Source organism: Lampetra fluviatilis, chromosome 41 (genome assembly GCF_964198595.1).
Source record: "Lampetra fluviatilis chromosome 41, kcLamFluv1.1, whole genome shotgun sequence".
Lineage (NCBI taxonomy): Eukaryota > Metazoa > Chordata > Hyperoartia > Petromyzontiformes > Petromyzontidae > Lampetra > Lampetra fluviatilis.
Window position 1 is genome coordinate 8,018,807 of NC_136315.1, and position 27,633 is coordinate 8,046,439.

Sequence of the window (27,633 nt, forward strand, 5' to 3'; positions counted from 1 at the left end):
AAAATGTTCAGGAGCAAGTCGTGAGTTACGGTTTGAATACAGGGATACGCGGTACGGCAATCTAAATAAACTTAACGTTTATAAAAGGCAGGGCAAGGATGAAATCGGGAATTTTTTATGTCACGGAGACAGATTGTCCCTTTTTTTCTCCCTCTCGGTGACAGAGTCGGTTTTTATGTTCACTTTAAAATTCACTGTTACTTACCATGCAAGACAGCGAATATATAGGGAAACAATTGAACATTATGATTTGACTAAAGGTATGCCTTCACATAGTTGATAAAACATCAATTGCACACATTGTTCATTATCATAAGACATCTGGCGGCATACAAAAGTAGGCTAAAACCCCTCCAGAGCTTTCTCTCGTAGAGGCACCTTTGCTAACAATTGCAGGGTTGCACATGCATATCATCTGATAAGAGCAGCAGCTCTCCGAGATTCACATTCAGGAAACGAAACCTCTCGGTGGTTTTTGTTCAGGCAACAAGCAAGCCACCTGCAAACCCGCGAGCCTCTCACAACGACACTGGCTCGCAGGCGCAACGTTCCACCGGATTATTGTCACGGGACCATTCATGGAAAGTTTGCCTCGCGTGTTACTTAGCAAACACAGCGGAGCCGTTAGCTCACGACGCCGGGCAGAGTTGCACAAAGGACCACTCACTCTCCTGTGTCTTGCAAGGTCGGCGCGGGACACAAGAGGTAGCTGTCTTGTAGCTCCAGGGGCTTTTCCGCTGGAAAGAGAGGACGAGAAGAGGAGGACACATAGACGTCCACTCGAAACTACCTCGGGCATGCTGTTTTTCTTGGTACAAGCCACCGTGCTCGAATAAACATATGGTGGTGCCGAGCGGCAATGCGCTGCGAGCCTGGCAAGGTGCGTTCATTCCCCCCCCCCTGCTCCCCCCCCCCCCCCGTAACCTCCTTCTTCAGAAACCCGTGCAGATGACCAGCGTGGTGAAGTATGGTTAAAAAAGCCCACTAAGACCGAAACACATGGGGGGAGGCCAAATTTAATACCGCGACCAAAGTTATGATTCATAATAGATCATTTTGTTGGGTCGGATAGCGCCATTAAAATGTGTGTCATACACCATGCCTGATGATGCTGGTTGAAATTACCGGAAAAAACGTCAAACGACCAAATTGTTAAATGTGTGTGGATCATTCAACATTGCCAGTGTGCTGAAGCGGCAATAACCAAGAGATAAATGTATTAAATGGCCGTCTCGGATGGAGGAGGGTTGAACAACAAAAATTTGAATTATGCGAACCGATCCGACCCAAAAGTCCATGATTAATCATTGGGGAAGCCATTGATGAACAATGAATGGAAATTATTTCTTTGACTGTCTATGAAAATTCAATATTGCAGTGTTAGGGTACAAGGTGGTCAGGACATGGCAGTCGAGAGAAGGATTCTTGAATCGGTCTGTGTAGAGCTTTGAAAATTGCTGTACGAGTGTTGAACTTCTTTCCCACCGTACGTAGCCAACCATGCTAATCGGAGCAGTATGGGTTTTCTCCGAGTACTCTCCGGCTTCCTCCACCACTCTAAATACTCGCGGATGATATTGGCCAACCATCGTGATTGGAGGAACCTCGTGACAATGATGACGCACACGGAGAACACCAAGTGCTTTATAATTAAACCGGGGACGGGAGTGCTGTTAACCAGGCACCCTGCAACAGGCCGCTGCGTCACAGCAGTGTGGCCAGCACCACACCCGGCCCCCTTTCTCTACCCCGGTGATCGCATTCAAACAGTTCCTATGATCACTGTTACAATGCCTTTATGGATTTATTTTGGTGATTTAGAAAAGTTTTTTGGTTTGGCCATGTTTGTTTGTTGTAGTACAGAGTTAGACTGATGGCTTTAATCTAAGTTGTCTTGTGGTTGTTGTTTGACTTGCATCCCACTGGGATTTTTGCACACAGCGTTGGTGTACGGTGCTTTTTCTGGAAGATGTTGCTGTTTTTTTCTGGATTTTTCTGCTTGCGCATAGCCACTTTAAGATGTTTTCTTGTTCATGTTTTTGTTTTTTTGTTTGTTGCGGTTGCACCCGATTCAAGAGCCGAATGGCTCACAGGGCTATACCAAATAAATGAAACTGAAAACATTATTGCATAAAAGCGTTTCAACCTAGGCGAGGGCCCACAAGATAATCCATCATAGATTTTTTTTGGGTTAGATCGTGTAAATATAAACGTGTCGTAAACGTGACAAACCTTACTAATTGGCTGTGTCGGGTGGTGGCGGGTTTAACGACGCATTTATATTAACACGATCTAACCCAAAAAAAATATTGGTCGCGAAAACCGATGTGTTAAATTGGCCCCAGATAAGTTGGGATACCACTTGCCACTGACATTGTCAAGGCTGGGAATCGATTTCGGATCGCTGGAATCAGAGCACAGTGCGCTGACCACTATACTTCCACAACAAGGCTGAGAGTACCCACTCTTTACCCCGCCACACATGATCTGCGATATCAACTGACTGTGGCATACCCATTCATGCTGATGGGTGGACAGAGGTGGGTGGGGTGTTTAAGAAACTTACACCATTGTTTCAATTGCGGTACCAGGAGATAGAATCTGGTGACCTCTGAATTGCAAGTTCAGTGTGCTGCTGACAGTTACGGCACGTCAGCATCCCTCGTCCTATGCGATGCAACCAAAATCCAAAACAATTGTACACAGTTTGCCAAAAAAGGTTCGGCCATTTCATTTGTATGAATTTAGAAATGTGCGTTCTCGAGTAATTGGCTGCTATAAATTCCGACGTGATAAGTAACTTTGTCGGGCCAGGTCACATCTGAAAAAGAGCAATGTAGATCACTGGGCCTTACCTGGTAAAAAAAAAAGTTTAGTTTTATTTTAAGAGAATGAATGCAAAGTTCAGTCAGCCTTTTAACATTGATGTGTAAGTGTACAAATGTTTTTTTTCCTTGCTTGGCAAATTACCGAACAATAAGTTCCATAAAGCAATGCGTTTGATGAAATATGAATTGCATTTATACTGTAAAAAAAAAGTGTCAAATTTTGTGACATCGTTTTCAAAGCAAAGACTCAGGGTTCAAAGAAGAACGTACTGAAATGCGCACACAAACTAAAAATACTACTTTTTGTTAAACATTGTCATGGGATACACCACAGGATGTCCTGTCAAATGCAGGCGACGCCAGCATTTCGAACACAATGCATCTCTCCGATGTGTTTTGTCGTGTTACATCGCTGTGTCATTCGGCACGATGCCCTTCATTTAACCCTCCGCGTGCCGGAAATGCAGTCTCCGAAGAAGCCTCCTCACGCAGCCAAACGTTGGGGATGTCAATGCCGAACGACGCGCGGTACCACCCCACGAAAGACCACCGTCCGAGAGCGACACCGCACAACCGCGATAGCCCGCGCAGTAGCGTTAAGTTCGGCTTGGGCGATTTTAGCTTCCAAGCAAATTCCGCCGTACGCTCGTGTGCCAAAACGCTCTGGCGAGGGCACGAGCGTCAGAAGTCGGCTATGCCGAATAAGTCAAGAGCCGGCGCTTGGAGCTTGCGGGTGGCGGCAGGGGGGCGACGGTGGGCAAGCCCAATCGTATCCCGAGCCGGGAGAAAACAAACACGTGGTTGCTCCTTGCCAACTCGACACTGCTGCAGCTTTCCCAAGTCACCACCTCGGCCACTTTTCCCAGCCACTGTTCCCCTCCCCCCCCCCGTTTTAAGCTTACGTATTGGGCCGCCGCTTTTTTTTTCTTGTCAACTGTTTTTCACACGTTGCAGAATGAGGCAACGGCTGTGCCAGGCCGCATAGACAAGCCTCCGTTTGTGCGTCTCTTGGCAGCGACTCGGTGTTCGGTTCATCTGGGTTCTGGTCGCGGAGCCGGGCTTCCCTCAACCCCCTCGGAATTTATCCGCAACGCGTCGGGCGGGCGCGTTAGAAGCCTTGAGGCGTCTGCGAGCGGAGCGGCCGTCGCCCCCGGGGCTAATTTGTGCGAGCGACTCCCTTTGTGGGCGAGAACAATTCCCCGCCGCGCAGCAATCGCGGGCCCTTAAATCCTCGCGACACGCATTCGCATCATCGCCTTAGTTTTGCCTGCCCGAAGCCAAGGCATTTCCACTTAATTCGGCGAAGACCGAATGCCCTTTTCATTACATCGTTGTTAGTTTGGGCGGTTAATAGGGTTCCTTGATTTACCTCACTCCAAAAGCTTCCGAAAGGATTCAGAAGAGCAAAAGCCTCGGGACAAACGAACACATTACAAAACGTCAAAACAGCGCCGGGACATTTTAAAAGTTGCTACGTGTGGGCGGGCGTGTGTTTGCGTGCGTGTCTCTTAAAGTACATTATTAAACACTACTTCTTTTCATTCCCCCCCGCCCCCTCCCCGTGGTTATATAACGTGCAGCGTGGAAAAATCGACCAAACACCCTCTATCGGGGCTCCCGCGACATCCACCTAGATCAGGGGTCGGCAACCTGCGGCTCCGGAGCCGCATGCGGCTCTTTTGAACCTTGACCGCGGCTCCGGGGCAGATGCTAGCGAGGGGAGGAGGCGCACTGTGACACCTGCTCTGGCGTTGCCGCTGCTGACAGGTCGCCGCTCCGCTCCACACTGCCCGCCCGGTGACAGGCAATAACGTTGCCGTTGCTTTGTCACATGTTTGGAAGAAGTAAAAACCTTCCTGGGCAGCAAAGAGCTCACCTTTGCTGAGCTGGAACAGCCAGAGTGGCTGGAAAAATTACATTTTATGGTAGACATGACAGCACATCTAAACACGCTAAATACAACCCTTCAGGGGAAAGGTGGCACAGCCCTGCACATGCTGGAGGAGGTTTTGGCATTCGAGCGCAAGTTGACAGTGTTTGTCAAAGATTTACAGAGAGGTACACTGTCTCACTTTCCCTCTTTGAGAGAGTTCAAAAAAGTCATGATACGATAAATTTGGAATATTTCAAGTCTGCAATCACCACAATGCAAAGTTCGTTTGGGAAACGATTCTGTGAGTTCAGAGAGGAAAAAACGACATTATCCTTCCCTGTCACTCCCCTGGCGATCGATCCATCCCTATTGAATATGACTGCATTTGCAGGTGTAAGTCAACCTGATCTTGAGATGGAACTGGCCGATATAGCCGACAAAGATATATGGGTGTCCAAGTTCAAATGCTTGACCGCTACTCTTGAGGATGTTGCCCGTCAGAAGGCCATTCTGGCTCAGAATCATAAATGGAGTGATATTGAAAACCTTCCCAAACAGGACAAACTTGTATTCGAAACATGGAATGCCATCCCCAACACTTATATAAACATGAAAAAGTATGCATTTGGAGTCCTGTCGATCTTCGGCTCCACATATGTATGTGAGCAGGTCTTCTCCAACATGAACTATATTAAAAACAAACATCGATCACGCCTCACAGATGACAGCTTGCAAGCCTGTGTGAAAATGAAGGTGACGTCTTACAGCCCTGATGTGCAGACACTGTGCACTGAGGTTCAGGAGCAAAAATCCCATTAACCAGGTAATTTAGCTATTAATTTGCAAAAATATATTTTACATTGTTAAGTGAAAAAGTCATTTTTTTATTCAGATTGACAGCTGACTGCACGATCCTGTATATAGCAATAAGGTAAGAAACAATATATGCAGTGTTATATTTGTTTTAAATGTTGCAATGGTTTTGCGGCTCCCAGTTTATTTTTTCCTTCGGAAACGGGTCCAAGTGGCTCTTTATGTCTTAAAGGTTGCAGACCCCTGACCTAGATACACAGCCTTAGGTGAAGCTCACTGCCGAGACAAAACTGACCACCGGCTGACAGGCATCACATGAAAGCTCTTTCCGCTGCCTCCACATGCTTACTAATTCTCTCTCCTACTCTGTCCACCTCCTCCCTAAACTATGACCCAACTATCTCCAGGACACAACAACAATTAGAGCCCCCTGCCGCTCCAGCTGTACAGCGCTAAAAAGAAAAGAACACCCCTGCTGCTGTTTCCTTCCCTCCCCTGGGGTGGGCCAGCCAGGCGCAAACATCGGAGCGACGCTTCACCTTCGCCCTCTCGACGAGCGAAGCGATTCTCTTGTCCACTCGGCTACGCTTCACGTAAACGCGCGGCGCGGTCTCTCTCGGGTGAGGTGCTTGCGGAATATCTGTCGCGCGCGACGGTTTGCGTCCCGAGCACACATAGCGCACCAGATGCATTGGGGAAACGTCGAGGGCCACCCCACTGTGCGCCCGGCACGCGGCACTAACCACGACCCGAAAGCACATCGGAAACACATCATTTAGTAACGCATTACGCGATCATAAAAATAACTAACAATTTAAACTTGGAACGTACCGGGCAGTATTTCGCTCACCTCTCCCCGCGGAGGGAACGACTCACTAGGCGCGCGAGGAGGCGCGAACAATTGCCCAAGCTTCGTAGTCCTCGTATTAGACAAATTAAGGTGTTATCGGCCAATTATACACAATGTGTGGATAAATAGCTGAAGCCACAACAATGAAAGTTATGAACTCGTAGTTTTATCACTTCCGAGACTACGGTGCGTGGGCATTTCACTTGAGGACAGAGTGCAGTGAAGTTTATTTGTTGAACCGGGTGAGAACTCACTGACCCCTCAGGTTAACCGGGTCAAGCTCACCTCTCCCATGTATTTCGGGTTGTAACCACCTGTTGTTCAGCACGATGTCCGATATTTTATTCCAATTTGTTCTGTTTGAAGCTTGGCACAACCATGAAGTTCAGCTCATTAGGAATCTGCTTCAACTTGGAAGCAAAACGTCGGACACCGTGCCAAACACCACGCCGTGCATCCCAAAAACACTCGGGAGAACGGCACGGCACAAACCCCCGAAAACCTACGCAGCAGCGAGAGTCGAACTCCGTGCTACCTCGGGTTCAGCCAATGACAGAGCTGCAAGAGTGGGCAGAGAGTTGAACGGAGGCACAAAATGCATTCGTGTTTTCCGACGACAACCGTCTCTGGGAGAGAGCTGTGGTTACCGTTGATCCCGCCGCGCGTATCCAAGCGCAAAGAGAGGACGCGGTTTTATGGTTACGTGAGCGTGGCTGCGGTGATCTGGTCAACGATCAGGTGGTGCGTCCACTTACTGATGGTGACCGAGTCGTTAATCTTGAAGCTGCACAGGACCTGCTCCGTGTTCCTCGAGTGGGAAAATCCATTGCCCCTGACGACCACTTGGAACGACTCTGGGAAGGGCAGCAGAGACGGGCGTACACTTGAGAATGCATCATCACACATGAACTGCAACACTTCGCTGATCTCGCCAAGGAGCACAAACCACCACTCGAACTCCGGTCACCCTCCCTCGCAGCAGCGGGCTCTTGGCTAGCCATCGAACAGAGACGGTGAATACATCGCGCGCTGTCAGATGCGCTTCTGCGGCCGTCTGGGACGCTCTTCCTTCCAATATTAGGAAGCCACTGGAGCGATGCAATTTTAAATCTCAATTGAAAACTCACTTCTTGAGAGCTGCTTTTTACATAAAGTTTTTTGCCCTTCGCACGGACCTCTGTTTAGCTCAGTTGGCTATGTATGGTGGGAATGAAGTTCAACATACACCTGTATTGGGAACAGGGCGAGGCTGAGCTCACAGTGACAGAGCAATCACGTATTGCCCTTTAGTCAATAATAAACAATGCCCAGAAAGGCCTTGCCGAGCCTCAAGACACATTTTAACGAGGGTCTTGCATCATTAGGATGCTTGGCCAACTGGAGTGAACGGAGAAAACTCCCACAAATACTCAAAACACCGCACAGATAGATTCAAGAATCCTTTTGCTGTACCGTCATCTCCTGGCCACCTCGCAGCTCAAGCCTATCACACCTGGCAGTCACAGGGCAGCCGAGTACAATAAATGATGAAGGCCTCCCCATGATGTTTAGGTATTGGGAGGCTTTTTGACCACACCTCACCGCGCTAGCCAGCGCAGCTCGGCGAAGTTGGGGGAGGGTAGGGGGCACAGGGGACCCGTCCGGAGAGATATCAATCGCCACTGGCGTTAGCGATGGCCAGCAATGGAACTCGGCTTGCTGGGCTCCACAGCAGCGCTGTTTTGTAAAGCGAACGTAGCCTCGCGTCGAGAGGTGCGCGGCACGTAAACAAATACAAACTCACAAAAATTAAACGTCCAGGTTTTTTGGGTTCTTTTTTTTAAAGCACCCACTGGAATGCACGGAGACTATAAATATGTCGCTTCAAGACAGTTTCTATGGATTGCACGTGGCAAGGCTGAGTGCAGGGTGTGTTTTACAGGTGTTTAGGGTTATGAAATCGTAGCTGGGTGAGATACTTCTGAAGAGAACGTTTTTATTTTTAGAAATGTTATTAGTATTTTAAACTTTCAGGGAAAAAAAACCCTAAATCTGCACTCCGTTATTTTTTTAATAACATTTTGCTGGTTGTGCAACCCCATAATCCAGCTCTTTAGAATGAGGGGTTTGTGAATCACGCAGGGATTATCATGCGCTGTGAGACACAAAGCCCTCATCCAGCAGTGGATTAACAATAAACTGTACATGCACATACGTGAGACTCCCAGCTCACAGGTCTACGATGTGGACACTGGTTAGCAGTACAGCAAGTAGGTTTCCGACCTGTCAGATGTTTGAGTGCGCTTCCCTCATATGGTAACTCTTACATTCTCCATGAAGGAAAACCAGACTCCTCAAAATGGAATCGGCCAAACATCTGAAAAACAAGGTTTGACCTGAAATTTTTTTTTTAACTTGGCAAGGCATTCGTCTAAAACATATAGAGAACTTATGATCACATTGCATTGCCAGTTTATTGAGTGCACATAGACGCGCAGGTCAAAGATATCACGCAAACTGTTAAGAAACGTAAGTGGGGCTCTGGGAAGGGATAATGATGGCTCACGTTCAAGAATAATAATTAGGGAATAGAACGCGCCCGAGAGTACGGCCATCGAAAGGGTGGAGCAATGAGATCCGCTCGTGTGTAGGCGCTCGATGGGTTGTTACATCGCGGGGTTGTGAGAAAAACGACGGCGCGGGGAGGCCTTCATCCAGCAGAAGACTTAAACAACTAAAAATAAACAATTTTTATTTTTACCAGGTAAGACTCACCGAGCTATATAGCTCTTTTTCAGAAGAGACCTGGCTATTTCAAAAGATAGTGGCTTAGCAAGTGGAAATGTATAGCAACCAAATACTCTTAAACGCATTATTCTAAATGTGAAGAGAAAAGCCGGAGGACTGAGAAAAAAGAATGCGACTTCGGTGAGAGAGACATGCAAACTCCAAATATACAGCAGGCGTCAGGGTCGGGATCGAACCCCCGACCTCATGCATACCAGGCGAGGTAGTTAACATCTCACCACCATGGCACCTCAATGGCTGATCATGGCCGACGTGCAAAAATTCACAAGACTCGCATGTAACAGAAGTTGGATCTTTCAAAGCTGAGTGTGCATGTGTGGGTAAACTAATGCAGCTGACCACTTGATACAATGCAGGGAGGTAGAGGCATGTGCTGTAAGTAATCTATGCTCTCTCATAGCATGAATCAGAGCACAAAACAGCTGTGCACTGGCTCCATCTTCAATCAATTCCAAACTACGCAGCAGGGCTATAAGCTGTCTGCGGTCAGCTTAAGTCTCCCTGTTATTGCACGTTCGTGTGTTCCCCAACACTCCCCACTTAAGGAGCTCACATTTTTCACAGTTGTTTTTGGCAAATGAGTCACTGAAGCAATGGCACAACACAAAACGCACGTAACTGTATTTGTACGGACGCGCCACTTATAAGCGTCGATGGCCAATGGCCGAGACTGATGACAGAATGGCAGCCAAAGGAGGGAACGAGGCCCGAGTGGAAGACCACCGTGGAGATGAAGCGATGAGATCACCCCAGGGGTCGGTGGTGGGGAGGGGCGAGTTCTGCCCCTAAGACAAAGATCCCACACCTACCCGACACAGACCGTTGGGGAAAAGTGGTGTCAGCGAGCATCTACGTGAAGGCCGGAACGGCATGCGAGAGAGTTGGTGGCGTGGCCGGCGCGGTGGGGAGGGGGGGGGGGGGCTCCTTGCCTGGCCGCCTTTGTCTGCCCAATGCTGATGTTTTACACATCGCACCGGTTGCTCACTCAGGACGATTTGACTGGAACGCAGGAAGGCCCAGGGACTGGTTCAGATAGCACTCGCCACTTGCCATGGCCAGGAATGAAACTCAGGCCGCAGGGCTCATAGCGCAGCGGTGCGGGAACACCTCTGTGCCACTGCTCGACCTACAAAGGCAAAGTTCACCCACATAGCCTTAACAGACTTTTGGGGCAAATGCTGTTCACGGGCACCAACGAAGGCCGGCACGGCACACGAGGGGGAGGCCCAGGATCGGTTTAGATCGTCTCTGGTGATGGCCACGAGGGGTAATCGAACTCGGCCCACCGGGCTCATAGCGTATCGCACTACTCCGCTCCTGCTCCCCATAATCTAACTACGTTTTGTTTGTTTGTTGTTGTGTATGTTATTGTTGTCCTTTCCCACACCTCCGATTCGCACGGTTGGCTACGTACGGTGTGAAAAAAGTTAAACATACATACATACGACAGCAGAAGCATACGCAATGATAGACGCACTGGAGTACAGTAGACAACACATCACACATCGCGAAGACGTTCTCATGTTTAGCTCTGTAGGAGTCGGGGAGGGGGTGATGACGACTTCAAAACTGTCCAACGAAGACGTCACCGTTCCTTCTATTTATTCCAGCGCTCAGCACCAAGCTCTCCACTGTGCACACTGACACACGTGTTGATCCAGGTGGCCCAAACCAAGCCCATTAGCACGCACGAGAGCACGCCCTCTCTCCCTCTCTCCTCCTCCGTCCAAACGCAACAGCAACCCGGCGCTAGCGCGAGAGGGCCACGGGGACAGCGTTAGCCACGGGCCGCAAGGGTTAAAAAAAAAAAGTAAACTTTTAAAAACTTTTTTAAACACGCTTTAATGAAATGTACTAGTAATGGCAGAACTCCACGACTGCAGGAAGTGGCCACAAAGCTTGCCATAACGTAAGGGACCATGGTGATTTACAGCCAACGTCAGTTGAGCGTGGACAATTAGACCCAAGCCGAAACATAACATAAAGAAAATAATTTTTCACATGTTTTTTATGATAGAATATAGTGTTGTCATCAGTACGACATAAGTATACCAAGTTTGCAGTCGATGCCACATTGGGAAGTGGGTTAAAATAGAGTTACAAGATTTGAGGATACGACAACAACAACAACAGACAGAGTGAGTTAATAAAAAGCGTGTAATAAAATAAAATAAAAAATTAACCCGTAAAAACAAAGTTTTTCACTATAAATCCTTTATATGCGTGGCGGCTAGAGTCCTCTCGTCCTCTGGCTTGAGATGGCTGCCACCTATGGGTCAGATGATTGTCTGCCACCATTAAGCAATTGGTAATTAAATATTTATTTATGTTTCCCTAAACAGTGTAAAATTTTAGAAAAAAAAAATCACGAAAATTAATTGTCACGCACAACGAGTCTGTGTGCAAAATGTCAGCTCGATTGGATCACGGGAAGTGGGTTAAAAAACGACCGAAAGATTTGCATGGTCGTAAGCGCGCAAGCAAGCAAGCAAGCACGCAAGCAAGCAAGTGAACTTAATATAAAGGATTAATAAATAAAAAGTTGCGCGACAGCGTGGCGCACCTCTGCGTTCAGGAACCGATTTCTCTGCGCCATGCAGGGGGGGGGGGATTACCACAGATGAGGCACACGCTGCCGAACGAGCCCAGGCGTGTGATCCATCAGTGCCCCCCTATTTAACCAGACGATAACCCCCCCCCCCCCCCCACCTAAAGGGTTAATATAATCTGTGTAAGGATTTTCAGTAAAAAAGCTCATTCAGCAGAGGTTATTTTTTTATGGTAATCATTCTCAGCAGCAGTTGTTCTGCAAAAGGTGTGGTTCCTGCCACAGTAATGTGGAATTTCCTCCCACTTGGCTCAGAACCACCAATAGAAAAGAGCACCGTCCTTGGCAGATGTCGGTGTTACAAACACTAACCGACAATCGGCAGTTTAGAGAGCAGCAGCAGCAACAGGACCATGAGGTAAACATACGGCAGTGTCATTCTTGTTGGGAATTCAGGACAGTAGAGGACGGCTATCACTGCTTTCTGATGTCTTGTGCCGTGCTAAATCGCACCTCCGATTAGCACGGTTGGCTACGTACGGTGGTAAAATATTTCAACATAAAGACAAAAATTCCCCGTATAGCCTTAACAGACTGTTGGGGCAAGTGCCGTTAGCGAATTCCTATGAAGTCCGGCATGGTACATGAGGGGGTGGGTGATCAGCACCACGCCCGACCGCCTTTGCCGAACCAGTGGCGATGATTTTACACAACGCAACAGGTACTCAATTGAGGCTGAGTCTACCTAAGGGAGGCCCAAGACTGGTTCAGATAATCATCAGTGGTTGTGTGGCCGTGAGTGGGAATCGAACCCGGGTTGCCGGGTTCATAGGGTAACAATCTAAAGTTCTAAACTACCACTCCCCACATACACGTGGACAAGTGGTCCCCCGATCGCTGTGGGGACAGTTTGGCACGGTCTATTGGGGGGGGGGGGTGAGATAATTCAAATTTCGTGTGCGATCTAGGAAACCAATCTGGGGTCGCCGCGCGAGAAGACTGAACAAAGTGGGGTCAACCCGAAGGACCGCTGGCGAATGCCAACCGTGGAGTTCTGCAGAAGGTGCCTCATCAAAGCCCCGTTGGGGGTTGGGGGACCCCCCCCCACACCACTGCTCGACACGGCTTTGCTCTGCCAGGGAAACTGGCTCCTCCGCCCATCAACAGCTCCGGGCTCTTCGCCACACGCGGGACACGTTCGAGATGGGGGCCCACGGAGCGACGACTGTGGCCACGCGAACCGCACGGTGGGCCGCACGGTGGGCCGCATCGCGCTGCTGCTGACGAGTCAACGCGGTCCATCGGGGCCGTCCATAAATGACGTCACGCGATTTTGGACGATTTTTGACCCCTCCCCCCCCTACGTCACACGGCGTCACACAAAGTCAGACCCGCCCTCAAATATGACGTCACAAAGCTCTGCTCCCCCCCCCCCCCCAAAACCATATTTCCATTTTGAAAATAAAACGTGCTTCAAATCACTTTAAACTATTGTCATTGGAGTGCGTATTCAATGTGACGCTGCACTTTGATGTTGTAGGAGTGTTGTTATAACAATAAGTGTTGTTATAACAATTCGATATTTATTTAAAGTTGCGCATTTTTATGTGACGTCACATTTCTCAAACCCCCCCCCCCTCGTCACAAATGTCTGACCCCCCCTAGGTGCGTGACGTCATTTATGGACGGCCCCATCGCGTGACTAACACTGTCCAGTCGGCTCTCCGGCGTTCGTCACACTATTCCCAAAGCTGTCACCCACATGGCTCACAAACGTTAAAGCTGGACATGTGATGCACTGTGCGCACACTTGCCATACGCTACGAGGAGGGATAACAACGAATTTCTAAAAACACTTTCTGTGAATGATGAAAACCTCAAGAGAAACGAAAAAAAAAGTCGATCTAATGGCCGTCATAATTAACAATCTAGTTTTACAATTGGTTTACAAAACTTAAAATGCTTAAATGGGCGATTAACTTACGACCATTATCCAACGATGATCTACAGCCATGCAGAGGGACAGCTATCTCCATATATATAAAAGGCAAAGTTGTGATTGTGTGCCTGTCCAAAATGTTTAGCGTACTTCCCGACATGCAACAAACTTGAAATTTGCCATGTGGGTACTTTCCAGACTGTACACCATGCAACAATTATAAAAATACACTTTTGTATTTTTTTTGGGGGGGGAGCTCAATAATGTATATATTTTTTTCACGCCAAGTGAGCTGTGACGTCAAATCTGTCACGTGACCCGCGCACGTGGAAGCGTAACGCATTGTAGTGTAGTGGTGAGCGCGATGCGCTACGAACCCGGCGACCCGAGTTCGATTCCTGCTCACGGCCACCACCGGTGACGATTATTTGAACCGGTCCTGGGCCTCCCCTAGGTCGACTCAGCCTCAAACGAGTAACTGGCGTGGTGTGTGAACATCGCCACTGGGGAGACAAAGGCGGCCGGGCGTGGTGAATCCAAGTCCCGGGCAAAGCCGGGTAGTAAAGCTAGTTTTAATATATAACACAAACAGCAATCCGAGCATCGGCAAATTCTCTACAGACTCAACCGAGCGGCTAGCATTCGGAATAAAAACTGTTGCACACTTGCAAAAGTGGCCGAATGTTGAGCCTGCGAGCCACCAGGCCACCTAGGGTGCGTACGTACCATGTACATAAACACAGCACGTCTGTGGCATGTGTTTCGTGTGTAGGCAAGCGGACACAAGGTATTTACACAAGAACAACACGATCTCAAACACTTGCTCCCTAGGGGGGAGAGGGAATGTGCGTCGCTCATTTTCGCTTGCGTCATCGGGCAATTTGAGAATTCCGGATTGCAAGCGATCCCACCACCCAGGGCCGGATTAATGTTCTTGATGGCCCCCCTTTAGGCACTTGTGTTTCGTAGGCCTTCAGTGATAACCGTATGCAGTTGGTACTGCCTGCCGCTGCCCCATGTTACCAAGCCTTGCACGCTTGTCTATTGAGAATGAGGTTGTGCAAAAAAAACACCATTTGAAGGATGTTGTTGCCAATTTTGCAGTGAACAAAATCTCGTAAAGTTCATCTCCGGTGTTAATTTCTCTCACCTTGTGAAAAAAAAAGATTGACATTTACATGACTCTGCCTCTTTGTATATCGAGTAAGGTCTCAGAGTACGCGGATCCGCTCATACGCGACTGACCGATTCGTACTTACACTTGTGACTCGTACTTTCGCTACAAGCATGGGGCGAGAAGCGAGAATTCAAATCACACCGCCCGCCATCACGCCAACATGGATTTGACGGCGTGCAAGCGTATCGCCCACGTAAGAAATTAGTCCACCCAGCTCGCATCTTTACTATTGATCAAATACAGATTAGTGGATAAATTACTGTACAGTACCATACTTTATACATTTTATATACTCGTAACGGCGAACCCCAACTTACGCGAATTCGCGGCTACAAGGAACCTAACCCCCTGTACACTGTGCCGATCCCTGCTATATAAATATATTTATTCAATATATCTTGGGTTTAATTTTTTATCGTTCAAACAAAAAAACATGGCCCTTTAGTTTTCGTCGTCCCGAGACACAGTGCCTACTGTTGCCTATTGGATAATATGGCCCTGGTGGGCGAGTAGGTGAATAGTCACAGTACCTACACTGTGGCATATTGGATAATACGGCCCCCTGCCACCACCCTTGCCCCCACCCTAGCCCCCACCCTCCTTGCACTCCTACCCCACGGCAGACTCGAGCGACCGCTGTGCGCTGGCGTCTCCCACGACGACGACGTGCCGAAAGCCACCACCGTGCAATGAAATCATGAAAATAATTGGCGCCTTCAAAAATAAAAATTCCGCCCGAACAAAAAGCGGAGCCGCAGTTGCAGATGGATCGCAGCGGATTCACGCTGCAAAAGTGCGGAGTTGGCAAAATATATATTTTTTATATATCTATTTAAAAAAAAACATATCAGCGTTTCTTTAGGTGAAGATAACTGCAACAATTGTGTATGCAATTATTGATCGAAACAATTTGCTGAGATTATCCGTTGAGATGGAACGTGTCATCTGCAAGCGTTGCGCCAGGGTGTCAAGTAACAGCCTGGCACAACGCGTAGCAGCAACACGGATGCGACCGAAAACTTTTGTTTTGTTTAAATCTACAGCATGTACAGTGTCCATTAATGCGAAGTTGAACGCACGTCCACACAAGAGTCGAGCACGTGAATGAGAAAGCCCAGGGCAGCGTGCACGATCATCACATTCTAAGGTTGCACTCATTACACACCAATGTGCTCGTCACGAATGACCCACAATGCCTTGCTGATCTCGTCCAGAAACATAAACAAATGACCCACAATGCCTTGCTCATCTCGTCCAGGAACATAAACAAATGACCCACAATGCCTTGCTGATCTCGTCCAGAAACAAATTACCCACAATGCCTTGCTGATCTCGTCCAGGAGCAGAAACAAATGACCCACAATGCCTTGCTGATCTCGTCCAGAAACAAACAAATTACCCACAATGCCTTGCTGATCTCGTCCAGAAACATAAACAAATGACCCACAATGCCTTGCTGATCTCGTCCAGAAACAAACAAATTACCCACAATGCCTTGCTGATCTCGTCCAGAAACATAAACAAATGACCCACAATGCCAATCTTAATTTTGGAGCTTTCGTGACTGCAGGAATTATTCTTTGGTTCTTTCGGTAAAGTCACCGTATAAAGATAAAATAATAAATTAAATAATAGCATACGACGTTTCGATTGCAACACAAGCAATCATCATCAGGTATAATGAAATAGCGACATAAAATCTAACCAGAAAACTATAGACAGACATATAAGCAGACAGATATCACCAAGATACAGGTACAGAGAGGGGTGATCGTCTCTGTGGGGTGGCCACCTATGTATCTTGGTGATATCTGTCTGCTTATATGTCTGTCTATAGTTTTCTGGTTAGATTTTATGTCGCTATTTCATTATACCTGATGATGATTGCTTGTGTTGCAATCGAAACGTCGTATGCTATTATTTAATGTATTATTTTATCTTTATACGTGACTTTACCGAAAGAACCAAAGAATAATGACCCATAATGCATTGCCGATCTCATTCAGAAACATAAACAAATGAACTACAATGCCTTGCTGATCTCAACCATCACATGAAATCCGGTCATCCTCGCAGCAGCGGCTTCTGGCTATTTCCATCGAACAAAGACGGTGACGGTCACCGCATCACGCGCTTTCAGATGCGCTTCTGCGGCCGTCTGAAATGGAATGCTCTCCCTTCCGATGTTAGATTTAAAAGCGGTGCACTTTTAAATCATCTAGATTGAAAACTCACTGATTTAGAACTACTTTTTGCGCTGAGTTTGTTGTTCCTTCCCCGCACCCATCTCCTTCATGTATCTGTGACTCCACAAAAAATAATTAAAGCATATCTTACACAACCCATTGGCCTGCACTTCGTATTTAGTTAAGCACAATTACGCACCTCCGATTAGCACGGTTGACTACGCACGGTGCAAAAGAAGTTCAACATACACGCATACATCATGCCGCAGTCATGTACCAAGCTATGTACACCGCCCGTGCACACAGATTGCAGTTCTCGAGCTAAAACAGTTGCAAAACAGTTGCAAAACAGTTGCAAAACGTTGCGCAAACGAATGAAATCCACACCTCCAGTGGCAGTGGAAACTCCACATTGTTGTGGACAGGGACGAGTCCATCCATGGGGGGGGGGGGGAGACGTCGTCAGATGTTTGCAAAGGTCGACAGCATTGGGCAGCTCGTGTCACCACAACAAAACGCAGCAGCAGGCTTTTTTGTACAAATCATTTCTGGGGGTCAGACTTCCATCCCCATACAAAAAAGGCAAAGATCCCTTCCCTTGTATAGCCTAGGCAGACTGTTGAGGCAAGTGCTGTTAGCGAGCGCCTATTAAGGCCGGTACGGCACACGAGGGGGTGGTTGGCCAGCATCACGCCCGGGACTGCCTTTGTATCCCCCAGTGCTGACGTTTAAACACCACGCCAAGTACTCATTCAAGGCCGAGCCTTTCGAGGGGAAACCTAGAGGATGATCGGTTCAGATAATCGTCACTAGTGTTATAAGCCATGGCCTGTGAACCGAACTCGGGCTGCAAAAGGTTTAAAGCCCTGCCTACAAATCACTGCGCCACCACTCCCCGCATGCATTCATAAAATACAAAGTTCCCCCGTATAACATTAAGAAACTGTTGGGGCAAGTGCTGTTAGCGAGCACCTATGAAGGCCGGCACGGCACACGTGGGTGGCCAGCACCACGCCCGGCCCAGTGGCAATGTTTACACACCGCACCAGGTACTCATTTCAGGCCGAGTCGACCTAGGGGAGGCCGTGAGTGGGGGAATCGAACTCGGGTCGCCGGGTTCGTAGCGCAGCGTAGCACTAACCGCTGCACTACCGCTCCCCTACCTCTCCCACACACACACAATTCCATTGCTTTAAACTTTTATAAAAATGTGCATTCGAACGAGAGGATAAACAAAAACACACACACACACATCTGCAAATGGGCTAAAAAACCTCGAAGCAGAGGCAAACTGTTCACAAATTCCCCGCTGCGAGGGGGAGCGCGCCGACCTTTGCGAAAAACTTTCCCCCCCTCTCTGTCCACGAAGCAAAGTTTGAAGAAAGTTTGAAGCAACTTTGTGCAGCGTGCGCTGCCAAACCGGTTTGAGGCAGGGGGAGGCCTCCTCGCAGCGGCTTGGGGGAGGGACCGGCAGTGGTGGGTGGGGGAGGTGTGGGGGGGAGGTGTGTGTGGAGGGGGGGGAGAGGTGTGGGGGGTGGAGGGAGAGGGGTGTGGGGGGAGAGGTGTGTGTGGAGGGGGAGTGTGGGGGGGGGAGAGGTGTGTGGGGGGAGGTGTATGTGGAGGGGGGGGGGAGTGTGGGGGGAGAGGTGTGTGGGGTGAGGGGAGAGGAGTGGGGGGGGGGTGTGTGGGGTGGGGGGAGAGGTGTGTGAGGGGTGAGAGGTGTGGAGGGTGTGGGGGGAGGTGTATGTGGAGGGGGGGAGTGTGGGGGGGGAGAGATGTGGGGGGTGGGGGAAGAGGTGTGGGGGGTGGGGGGAGAGGTGTGTGTGGAGGGGGGGAGGGGTGTAAAGGGGGGGGAGAGGTGTGTGGGGTGGGGGGAGAGGTTTGTGTGGGGGAGAGGAGTAGGGAGAGGTTTGTGGGGGGTGTAGAGGGAGATGTGTGTGGGAGAGTGGAGAGTGAGGGCGCGAGACAGGAGCCTTGCGAACTTTGCGAGTCTGCAAGGAGCAGTGGGGGGGGTGCTGTGCACGTGACCATGGTCACAACCACCTTGTACACGTACAAGGTGGTTGTGACCCCCCCACACACATTTAGTTATCTAAAACTTAATATTTTTGCAAGAAATTAATGTGCAAAGGGGGGAAAGAAATGTTAGGGGCAAATTAATTGTGGGGGGGGGGTCACAAGACATATGGACCACACCCAGTACAGTACTGTTGTTATTCAGAATCAGAAAATTGTATTTATACTGGAAGAATCCGATGAGCTATGAAGCTCTTCTTCACAGATGCCCAGTAAGGCTGGGGGGGGGGGGTGGTCTGAGTGTTACAAAAACAAACGTCGTGTTTGGGGGAGTAGCAGCGCAGCGGAGTCTCAAAACATTTAGAAATTCGGAACCCGGCCAACATCAGTGATGAATATCTGAACCTGTCCTGGGCCTCCCTCCGCGAGGTCGAGTCACAGCCACAGAGTCACAGGAGCCGGTGTGTGTGGCGGTGTAAACATCGGCACTGGGTAGATGAAAGGCGGCCCCGGGCGTGGCGTTGGCCAGGCACCAACCATCGTGCCTCGTATGCTGGGCCCTCATGGCGTGCTCACCAACATCCCCTTGCCCCAACAATCCGTTAAGGCTATACGGGGGATCTTTGTCTTTGGAGCTGGCAAACCAGCAACGTACAAAAAGGTGTAGCGGTGTCGCGAACGGGCAAAGAAAGAACGACTCCTCGTCACGCGCCGCATGCACGCGCTCAGCCTTGTCTAGACCACCAACTCAAAAGACGGTTTAAAGTGAGGCTGTGGTTTTTTTTAATGTTCAGCGAGACAAGGCTGAGATCAGCGGACATGCAATGCGGTGGTCACATGGCATGCGCGCAAGGAGTGGTGCGCATTCCTGCTGTTTGAGAACTGCAGCAGCAGCACACATTTGCGTGTTGTCAAGTCTACGAGTGGAGAAATCCATTACGCTGCAACGGAAAATAAGAGACAGCTGCCGTTTTAACACCACTCTCAATCCTGTACTCTTAGGCACTCAAAGTAATTTTCTTTTTAACGTAATAAAATGCCAAGATAAAGTGTATTCTGAGGGTTTAGTTGTACTGTATATATACTCTAGGATTGAAAGAATATTATAGTGAAAGAATGACATCAATGGGAGCACAAATAGAAAACTTTTTTAACGTTTCAAATTAAATGTATTGTATTACTACAACCTTACACGTCTCCATGTTTAGCCAGTTATCCATCTAGTTTGGTGGCAATGACTCACCGCGACTAACAATAGAGTTATTGTCAGGGTGGAGAGGAGCCCAGCCAGTAGCCAGCCAGGAAACTCAAGGCATAGATGGTCTTTTATAGCAGTACTAGCATAAGTACCCGGCGTTGCCCGGGTGAAAAATATATTTCTTAATAACCTTACATATATACACAGATGGGCTGCTACCCCCCCCGCCCCAGCCACGATCTCCTCGGCCGCTGTGCAGTAATATGTACGGCCTATAGTGTGGTGGGGTGTCGAGGCCTAGTACCGTGCAGAGCCTCCGGCCTCGCCTAGATTGCCCACCCGGCTGAGGCTGGGTACCGGGGCCGTTACCTCCCCCCCCCCCCCGCGCTACAATAATACTGTGTAATCGCTATAATTTTATTATCTACCGACCCTATAATAGTAATTGCACACATTGTGGTGGGGGGGGGGAGTGAAGAGGACGTGAAACTTTGATGAATTTACCTCAGAGTCGCGTGGTGGGTGTCGAGGCCTAGTACCGTGCAGAGCCTCCGGCCTCGCCTAAATAGCCCACCCGGCTGAGGCTGGGTACGGGTGCCGTTCCCCCCCCCCCCCCCCCCGCGCTACAATAATACTGTGTAATCGCTATAATTTTATTATCTACCGACCCTATAATAGTAATTGCACACATTGGGGTGGGAGGGGAGTGAAGAGGACGTGAAACTTTGATGAATTTACCTCAGAGTCGCGTGTTAATGCATGCGCATATTTTTAACGGGAATTAAAAATGGCGTCCACCCCGCAGCGAATGCGTCCCTACCCGTTGCCAGGGGCAACCGCCGTCCAATGAAACTGCGTATGGTCCGGCGACACACAGACACACACACAGACAGACAGATTTGCGATTTTATATATATAGATTGATGTTGTTCAGCCTGCACGTATCCTCCCGTTATGAAGTGCTTACTCAGCGTTTACCTAGAGTCCTTGATTCGAGTAGACAATTTGCTTGGCAATGGAAAAAAAGGTATACAGAGCCCAAAGACTAAATAGCTATTCATCTTCTACATAAGTACCTGGGGCTATATTTGCTGGGCTTAGTCAATGAGAAATAATAATAATACAAATCTGCAAAAATATTTACATCAGGTATCAAACGCGTGGCATGCCGCACACAACTTACAAATGCCCAACCCACTGATAAATACAAGCTTAACTCATTCGTCAGAAACACTGCCATGAAAAGTAAAAAAATATAGAATAGAATATAGAATAGGTTGACATTTTGTGGCAATGGTCCTTGTCCAGAGAGAAAGAGAAGCCAGTGAGATTGAGTGAATAACAGTCAGCAACACCGATGTATTGGAGAGTAAAACCACCACATTTACAATTCGAGTACGACATTTCGCTGGTGATTACAACAAGCTTCATCAGGCGATAGCCAGAATAGTTTTAAATTTTCCTGCCGACGATCCCTGGGGAAAATATTACGGTAATATGACGCTCGGCCAAGCGTTGCTACTGCGCACGAGTTCAGCCGAAATAAAAACAAGCAGCTCAAAAGGCTGACTGAAGGAAAAACGGAATGTTGTTGACCTCTGATACCGGACGAAGTTGGCGGTTGTTTTTTTTTTTACAAATCTGAGAAATTTCTTCCATCGCAAAAACAATCGGCGAGGGGATTTTTGGCAAACCTCACAACGGGAATGTCACTGTATCGATTCACCGATTAATACGTTTCTTGAGCTCCCGATATAGGCGTAGAATGACACGTGCAAGAACCAACGTGTGTCTTATGACATATTCTGTGGGTCGTATGGAACGATGTTAAGGTTGTTCAAAGACCAAATAGAAACCTGTTGCAAAGAATAAAGTCTGTATTAACCAAAGTCTGTATTAACCACACGTACTTGTGGTGGACATGCAAACAAATATGCTCTGATCATGTATGCATTGTCTTTGAAACTGATTGGCCTTCTTTGCAGCCGAATCTCACCAGTATCAGACCAGAGAACGCCAAAAAGCTCGGGGTGAGCAGCTACAAAATGGAAATTTGCCAGTATCAAAATGAAAGTATGAAAGAATAAAAACAGGTTTTACCCCTTTCAAGCAATAAAACAAGTGTTAAGATGTTCAAACACCAAATATAAACCTTTTGCAAAGAATCATGTCTGCACTAACCACACGTACTTGTGGTGAACATGCAAACAAACATGCATCGTCTTTGAAACCGGTTGGGCTACACGCGAGGTTAATGCAGACTTCATTTCTTGCAAAAGATTATCTGTTGGTGTTTGAACATCTGAACACCTGTTATATTGGCAGAAAGGTTAAAACCTATTCTTATTTTTTCATACTTTGATAATGGCAAAAAAGGTCCCATTTCGTATGTAACAGATTCACATGTGACCCTTGCAACCACTAGTGGGCTGCTATAATCACCACGATGTAAAATTATAAAGGAATCGTTTTGTGCATCAAATCATAACCCTGAGGTACATGGCTTTAAAACTTGAATTTAGAAAAATCAACAAATAACAGTGGCTTCATGATTATCATCATGAGTTGCAATTATGACAAAAGAGACCACACTCACATTGAAACACTGTACATCCATTTCAAAACGGTTCTCATAACTTATTTAAAAAAACGTTGGCCTTCATTTGGAAGATGCCTGAGTCCACTGCATCAATTTTCACCGAGTCAAATGCCTTTTCATAGCCCACAGAGGCCAGGCACAATGGTGTTTGATATTCATTCGTTCGTCTTTTTCCAGCAACAATGTCCAACAGGAAAATAAGCACTGTGCAAAATCAGATACAGTTCCTCACATCATAAAATGTTCCCATCAATTATAATACAAAATGAAAACACTATAAACGTATAATGCATTTTTTTCAGTTCAAAGTGTAGATTATGGCACTACTCAAAATAAAGGTTTGTCATTATCACGTTCCTGGTTTTATTCAAATCGCCTGTTAAACTAAAGCCAACCGAGTTTAAAGACAATCCATACATAATTTTTAGTTGCTTGACGGAGTTGAAAAATGCATTACGGTCAATAGGTTTAGTCAGAGTATAGGGACATTGACGCAGAGAAGGAGAGGAGGGGATCCTGAGTGAGTAGGTGAGTGATTATAGACTCATGGTGAATAGGTGAATCAGTGGGTAGGTGAGCAGGTGAGGGAGCAGGTGAGTAAGTAAATGATTGAGTGAGTAGGTGAATAAGTGGGTAGGTGAGTGAGTAGGTGACGAAGTGGATAGGTGAGTAAGTAAGCGAGTAGATGAGTAGTGGGTAGGTGAATAGTGGGTAGGTGAGTAAATGAGAGGGTAGGTGAGTAGTAGGGAACCACTCAATACAGAGTCAAAGTGTAAACAATAGACTCTGAAAATAAGAGGGGACCCTGAGCCACCTGTAACTATGAACAGAATAGAAGGAGATTCTCAGCTGTTGACTTTTACAACCAAATGAACAAACTGAGAAAGGGTGCAATGTCAGAATACTTAAACTTCACTTTTCCACATTGAGCGGCACCCGAGTGTAGATTAATTTCATTTATATGGAGTTGCAGACGTTGTCTTGGGAGCAACACTATTTACTACATCAACTCAACACAACATCACGTGACATACACTCGGGTGTTGAACGCCCACCTAACCACGCTACGGCAGAACGAGACACGGTCCCGCTATCTCGGTCTGGACCTCGAGCTGGGTCCCGGACTGCGTGGCTAGAGGCTTCTTCAACCCGACGTGGATCTTCACTCACAAACAGTCAAGAACCCCGTTATATCGGTCCGGGCTGGGGCTCGCCCCGCCTCTCGCCCCGCCTTTCGCCCCGCCTCTCGCCCCGCCTCTCGCCCCGCCCACCTTCTCGATCTCTCTGGCCCTTTCCCGAAGGCTCCCGTGAGCTCTTCTACTACCACGTGACCACCCAGCGGCCCCCATCCACCGGTGGCCCCCCTACAATATCATCCGGTCACGTGTCAAAAGGTCAACCGGCATATCTTGCCCCAACGTAACCCTGGCTGACTGACGCTCCCTCTCGCTCCCTCACCGGGAGCCCGCACCGCACACTGTACGTGGTGCCTCCGCGCTGACCAGCGCTCACCAAAGCCCCGCTAGGCCTGGTACTAGGCCCAGTAACCGGGATGCACATAATGACAACATTATCCGCTGTGGCCTCGCAAGCCCGGCACCACACAGTGACATTCACAGTCACTACGTGAATATAAAACATTACAGTCCTAAACAATGCATCACCAGTACTGCAACATAGTACTGGTAATACAGCAGATTGCAGTGAGATTAAATTGCATGTATATTTAAATAGGCACAGCCCTGCACAATGTATCACGATTATTAATGTTTGTTCAGCAGTTTTCACACGGACCTTGTATTAAACTTAAGCACGGCCACACAAAAAAACTCACACACATCAACATTGCACAGATCTCCCTTTGGTGTTTTTTTTTCCTAAGGCCCTCAAAAAGGAATTAAAAACTCACACGCACGCACACACAAAGTGTACACGACCTTCTCATCGTACTCCTTGTCGCGAGTGACAAAACTCGTCACGACTCCGTCTGCAAAGCAACAAACCTGGCTGGTGCCCCCTCGGTCACCTACTCGCCAGCGTGCGCGGGCGGTTACATAATTGAGGTGGGCACGCGCTCAGGGAACGGGGGGGGGGCGGCGTTTATCCGCCGAGCTAAACGCCAAACTCTCTCACGGCACGCCGTTACGAGGGGAAAGGTCGCAAAGGGAAAAAAAGTTACTTTGACGAGCTCCAACACGTTAGCGGGCAAGCCCGCGCAGTGCTCGTCCGTGCGTGCACTCCGCGGACTGACCGCAACCGAATTGTGTCGCCACGCAAAAAGGAGAGTCGGCCGAGGACGTGCGAAGCTGGCGGCGGCGGTGACGCTGGGATGGAGACGACGGCGCAGGTGTTCGCGGTTGCGCTGCGTGGATATCCGATTGGTTTGGGGGGCCTTCGTCAGCAGGTATCAGCGGCCGACAACTGTGTACATTCGAGACTTAACGTGAGCGGTTCCAAGTCGGTTCTGTAAGAAGGTCCCAGATTGTGCAGCGAAATTTTAATGAATCCCTGATATACGATAAAAATAATGTGTGGCAGCTACCAGCAAGGGGACAAGGTGGTTCTTGTAGAATGTAGTCCAGCAAAAACAGGTTGCCCATAGCCCATGGCGGAGATTTAATGCGGGTATTCTCTTACGGGCGCTCCAATTTTCTCTAACACGCAAAAAACGATTTAAAGCTTTCGTGACTGCAGGGATTCATCTTCTTGGTTCTTTCGGTAAAGTCACGTCGAAGGGAAATAATAAAATAAAAAATGTTTTATTGTTCTTTTCTTTCTTTTATTATTTACCTTCTAAAAAGAAAATGTTTTATTTTTATTATTTTATTATTTCCCTTCTACGTGACTTTACCGAAAGAACCAAGAAGACGCAAAAAACGCCCCGCGAATGAAAGTTCGCCAAACGTCACAATAGGACTCTCCCTTTGGAAGAGACTTCGGACTCTCGTTGAGGCTTTCCGTGAAAATAAAAACTTCCAACTTAACGTGATCATTAGCTTTCTTACCTCCAGCACAGACGCTCGAAGGTTCTGCCGACAAGATCTCGGTGCACGACTTCTTCAGAATCTAAAACAAAGAAGGAACGTCATCAACACTATAAAGCAGCCATTGCTGCTCGCACAGATAGCAGGGTAACGAGCACGTGTGCGCATGAGTATTGATCTTTTCATCTTAACCGTATTCCCGATGGGTTCGAACCACAATACTATTTACACATTTTATTCCTTGGGCTTTCACAACCAATGTTATGATCATGAATTTAGTTTAATTTTGGTGGCATCATCATGTAGGTGTTATGTAACATGTTAACCGAAACCCTCCACTATCCGACAGAGCTGATCGAATTAGGTTGTCGAGTGGCCAAACGTGCCAACTGTTTTGGTTGATGGGGTAAGTCGGGAGGAATGTTGAAAAGTTAGCAAAATTGACAATATTTTTTAAAGTAATATTTCGTTGGAGATTACAAACTTTATTTCATTGACTCGGTTGGGTGCTGGAGGATTACAGTTAAATAATTTACTCCACACAAGTTGGTGGCAATGAGTCTTAAAAAATAAATTAAGTCGCCACAGCCTAATAATTACATCAACATTTTGAGGTTAATTGGGGAGGCCTTTATCTGAAAGCGGATTGAACTGGTCCAATTATGAAAAAAATCCCAAAAATATATCCGAATAAAATAAACCCTTCGACTCATCAATTGTATCCAGTTTACAGTCACGTTAAAACACTGTGAAAGCACATCTGTCATGCAAGCTGGGCTGGTACATGCACGCATCGGCAAATGCAGAGATTGACGAAGGCATAAAACGCATCGCGCAAACCATCAAAACTGGTCGCACAACCTCGACGGCGCCGCGGCTGCTCTTGAGCGACAATCCGCACGCACGCATCTCTAAGCGTGGGAAGATCATAATCGGGAGGCTCAAACGGATTGATAGGTCGGCACAGTAGACAAGCCGTCGATCCAGCTCGATGTGCGTGGGGCGATTCAGAAGCTATGGCGAGGCGGCATTTCAAGCAACTTCGTGGCTTGTTTCGCATTCACGCAGCGCGTCAGCAGTAACCCGCACCGACGGCGTCAACACATTGACCGCTGTATAATTGCGCCGAGGGCAGACCGACACAACAGGACAACGACAAGCCAGGGATGCAATCCAAAAGTCAGGTGGAAAAAAGAGACTCGCCGGCAATAAAAAAAAAACAACGCCTTGGCAGCCAAGTCGATTGCGGCACATTTTACACGCTTACACGCACGCAAAAAAAGCCTTGGCTTGGGCTCTGAAGCGGGAGCCTTAGCCGTGTCCGTGCGGCTAATTTCGTAAGCGAGGAACGATTAACTGAGATTACCAGAGCGGCGAGAGAAAGTGTAAAAATAATCTGCAAATCAAAAACGGCTGCAGCACGAGGTCACGGGAAGGATGGGGATCCGTATACCGCGTCGTGGGCAATGTCCGATGAAGGGGGTTTTGTGGCACAAATTTGATTTTGAGAACACGAGACGAAAAAAAAAAGAGAAACGTTTCAACTCACCGAGTCGATGATTCCTCGCAAAGCCTGGAAGCCTCCCTGCACCGGGAAGACGTGCTCCTTGGTGTCTGCAATACGGGCCAACTGCAAACAAACACATGGCGGCGAGACTCGGGATTGCAAAAGTCGAACACGTCCAGAGTGTGGTTTTCATCTCAACTTCGTCCGGAAGTGTCTTTTTTATGCCCATTTACAGCACCGATTCATAATACAGCTTTTTTGGGTGAGAGCGCGTAAATATATAACGACACGTATAAATGTGTCGTTAAACCCGCCAGCATCCGACAGC

General features: G+C 48.0%; 1 protein-coding gene across 3 annotated transcripts in view; it reads right to left on the reverse strand.

The window, feature by feature from the left end:
- LOC144946516 (anthrax toxin receptor 1-like) overlaps positions 1 to 27,633 on the reverse strand; it is a 90,090-nt gene that overhangs the window by 39,772 nt on the left and 22,685 nt on the right. For all 3 annotated transcript variants that reach the window (XM_078875479.1, XM_078875478.1, XM_078875477.1), the window contains 4 exons: positions 27,348 to 27,428; positions 25,820 to 25,880; positions 7,120 to 7,218; positions 668 to 737 (listed from right to left, as the gene is read on the reverse strand). In XM_078875479.1, the coding sequence (XP_078731605.1) occupies positions 668 to 737; positions 7,120 to 7,218; positions 25,820 to 25,880; positions 27,348 to 27,428 (311 nt within the window). The remainder of the gene's footprint in view (positions 1 to 667; positions 738 to 7,119; positions 7,219 to 25,819; positions 25,881 to 27,347; positions 27,429 to 27,633) is intronic.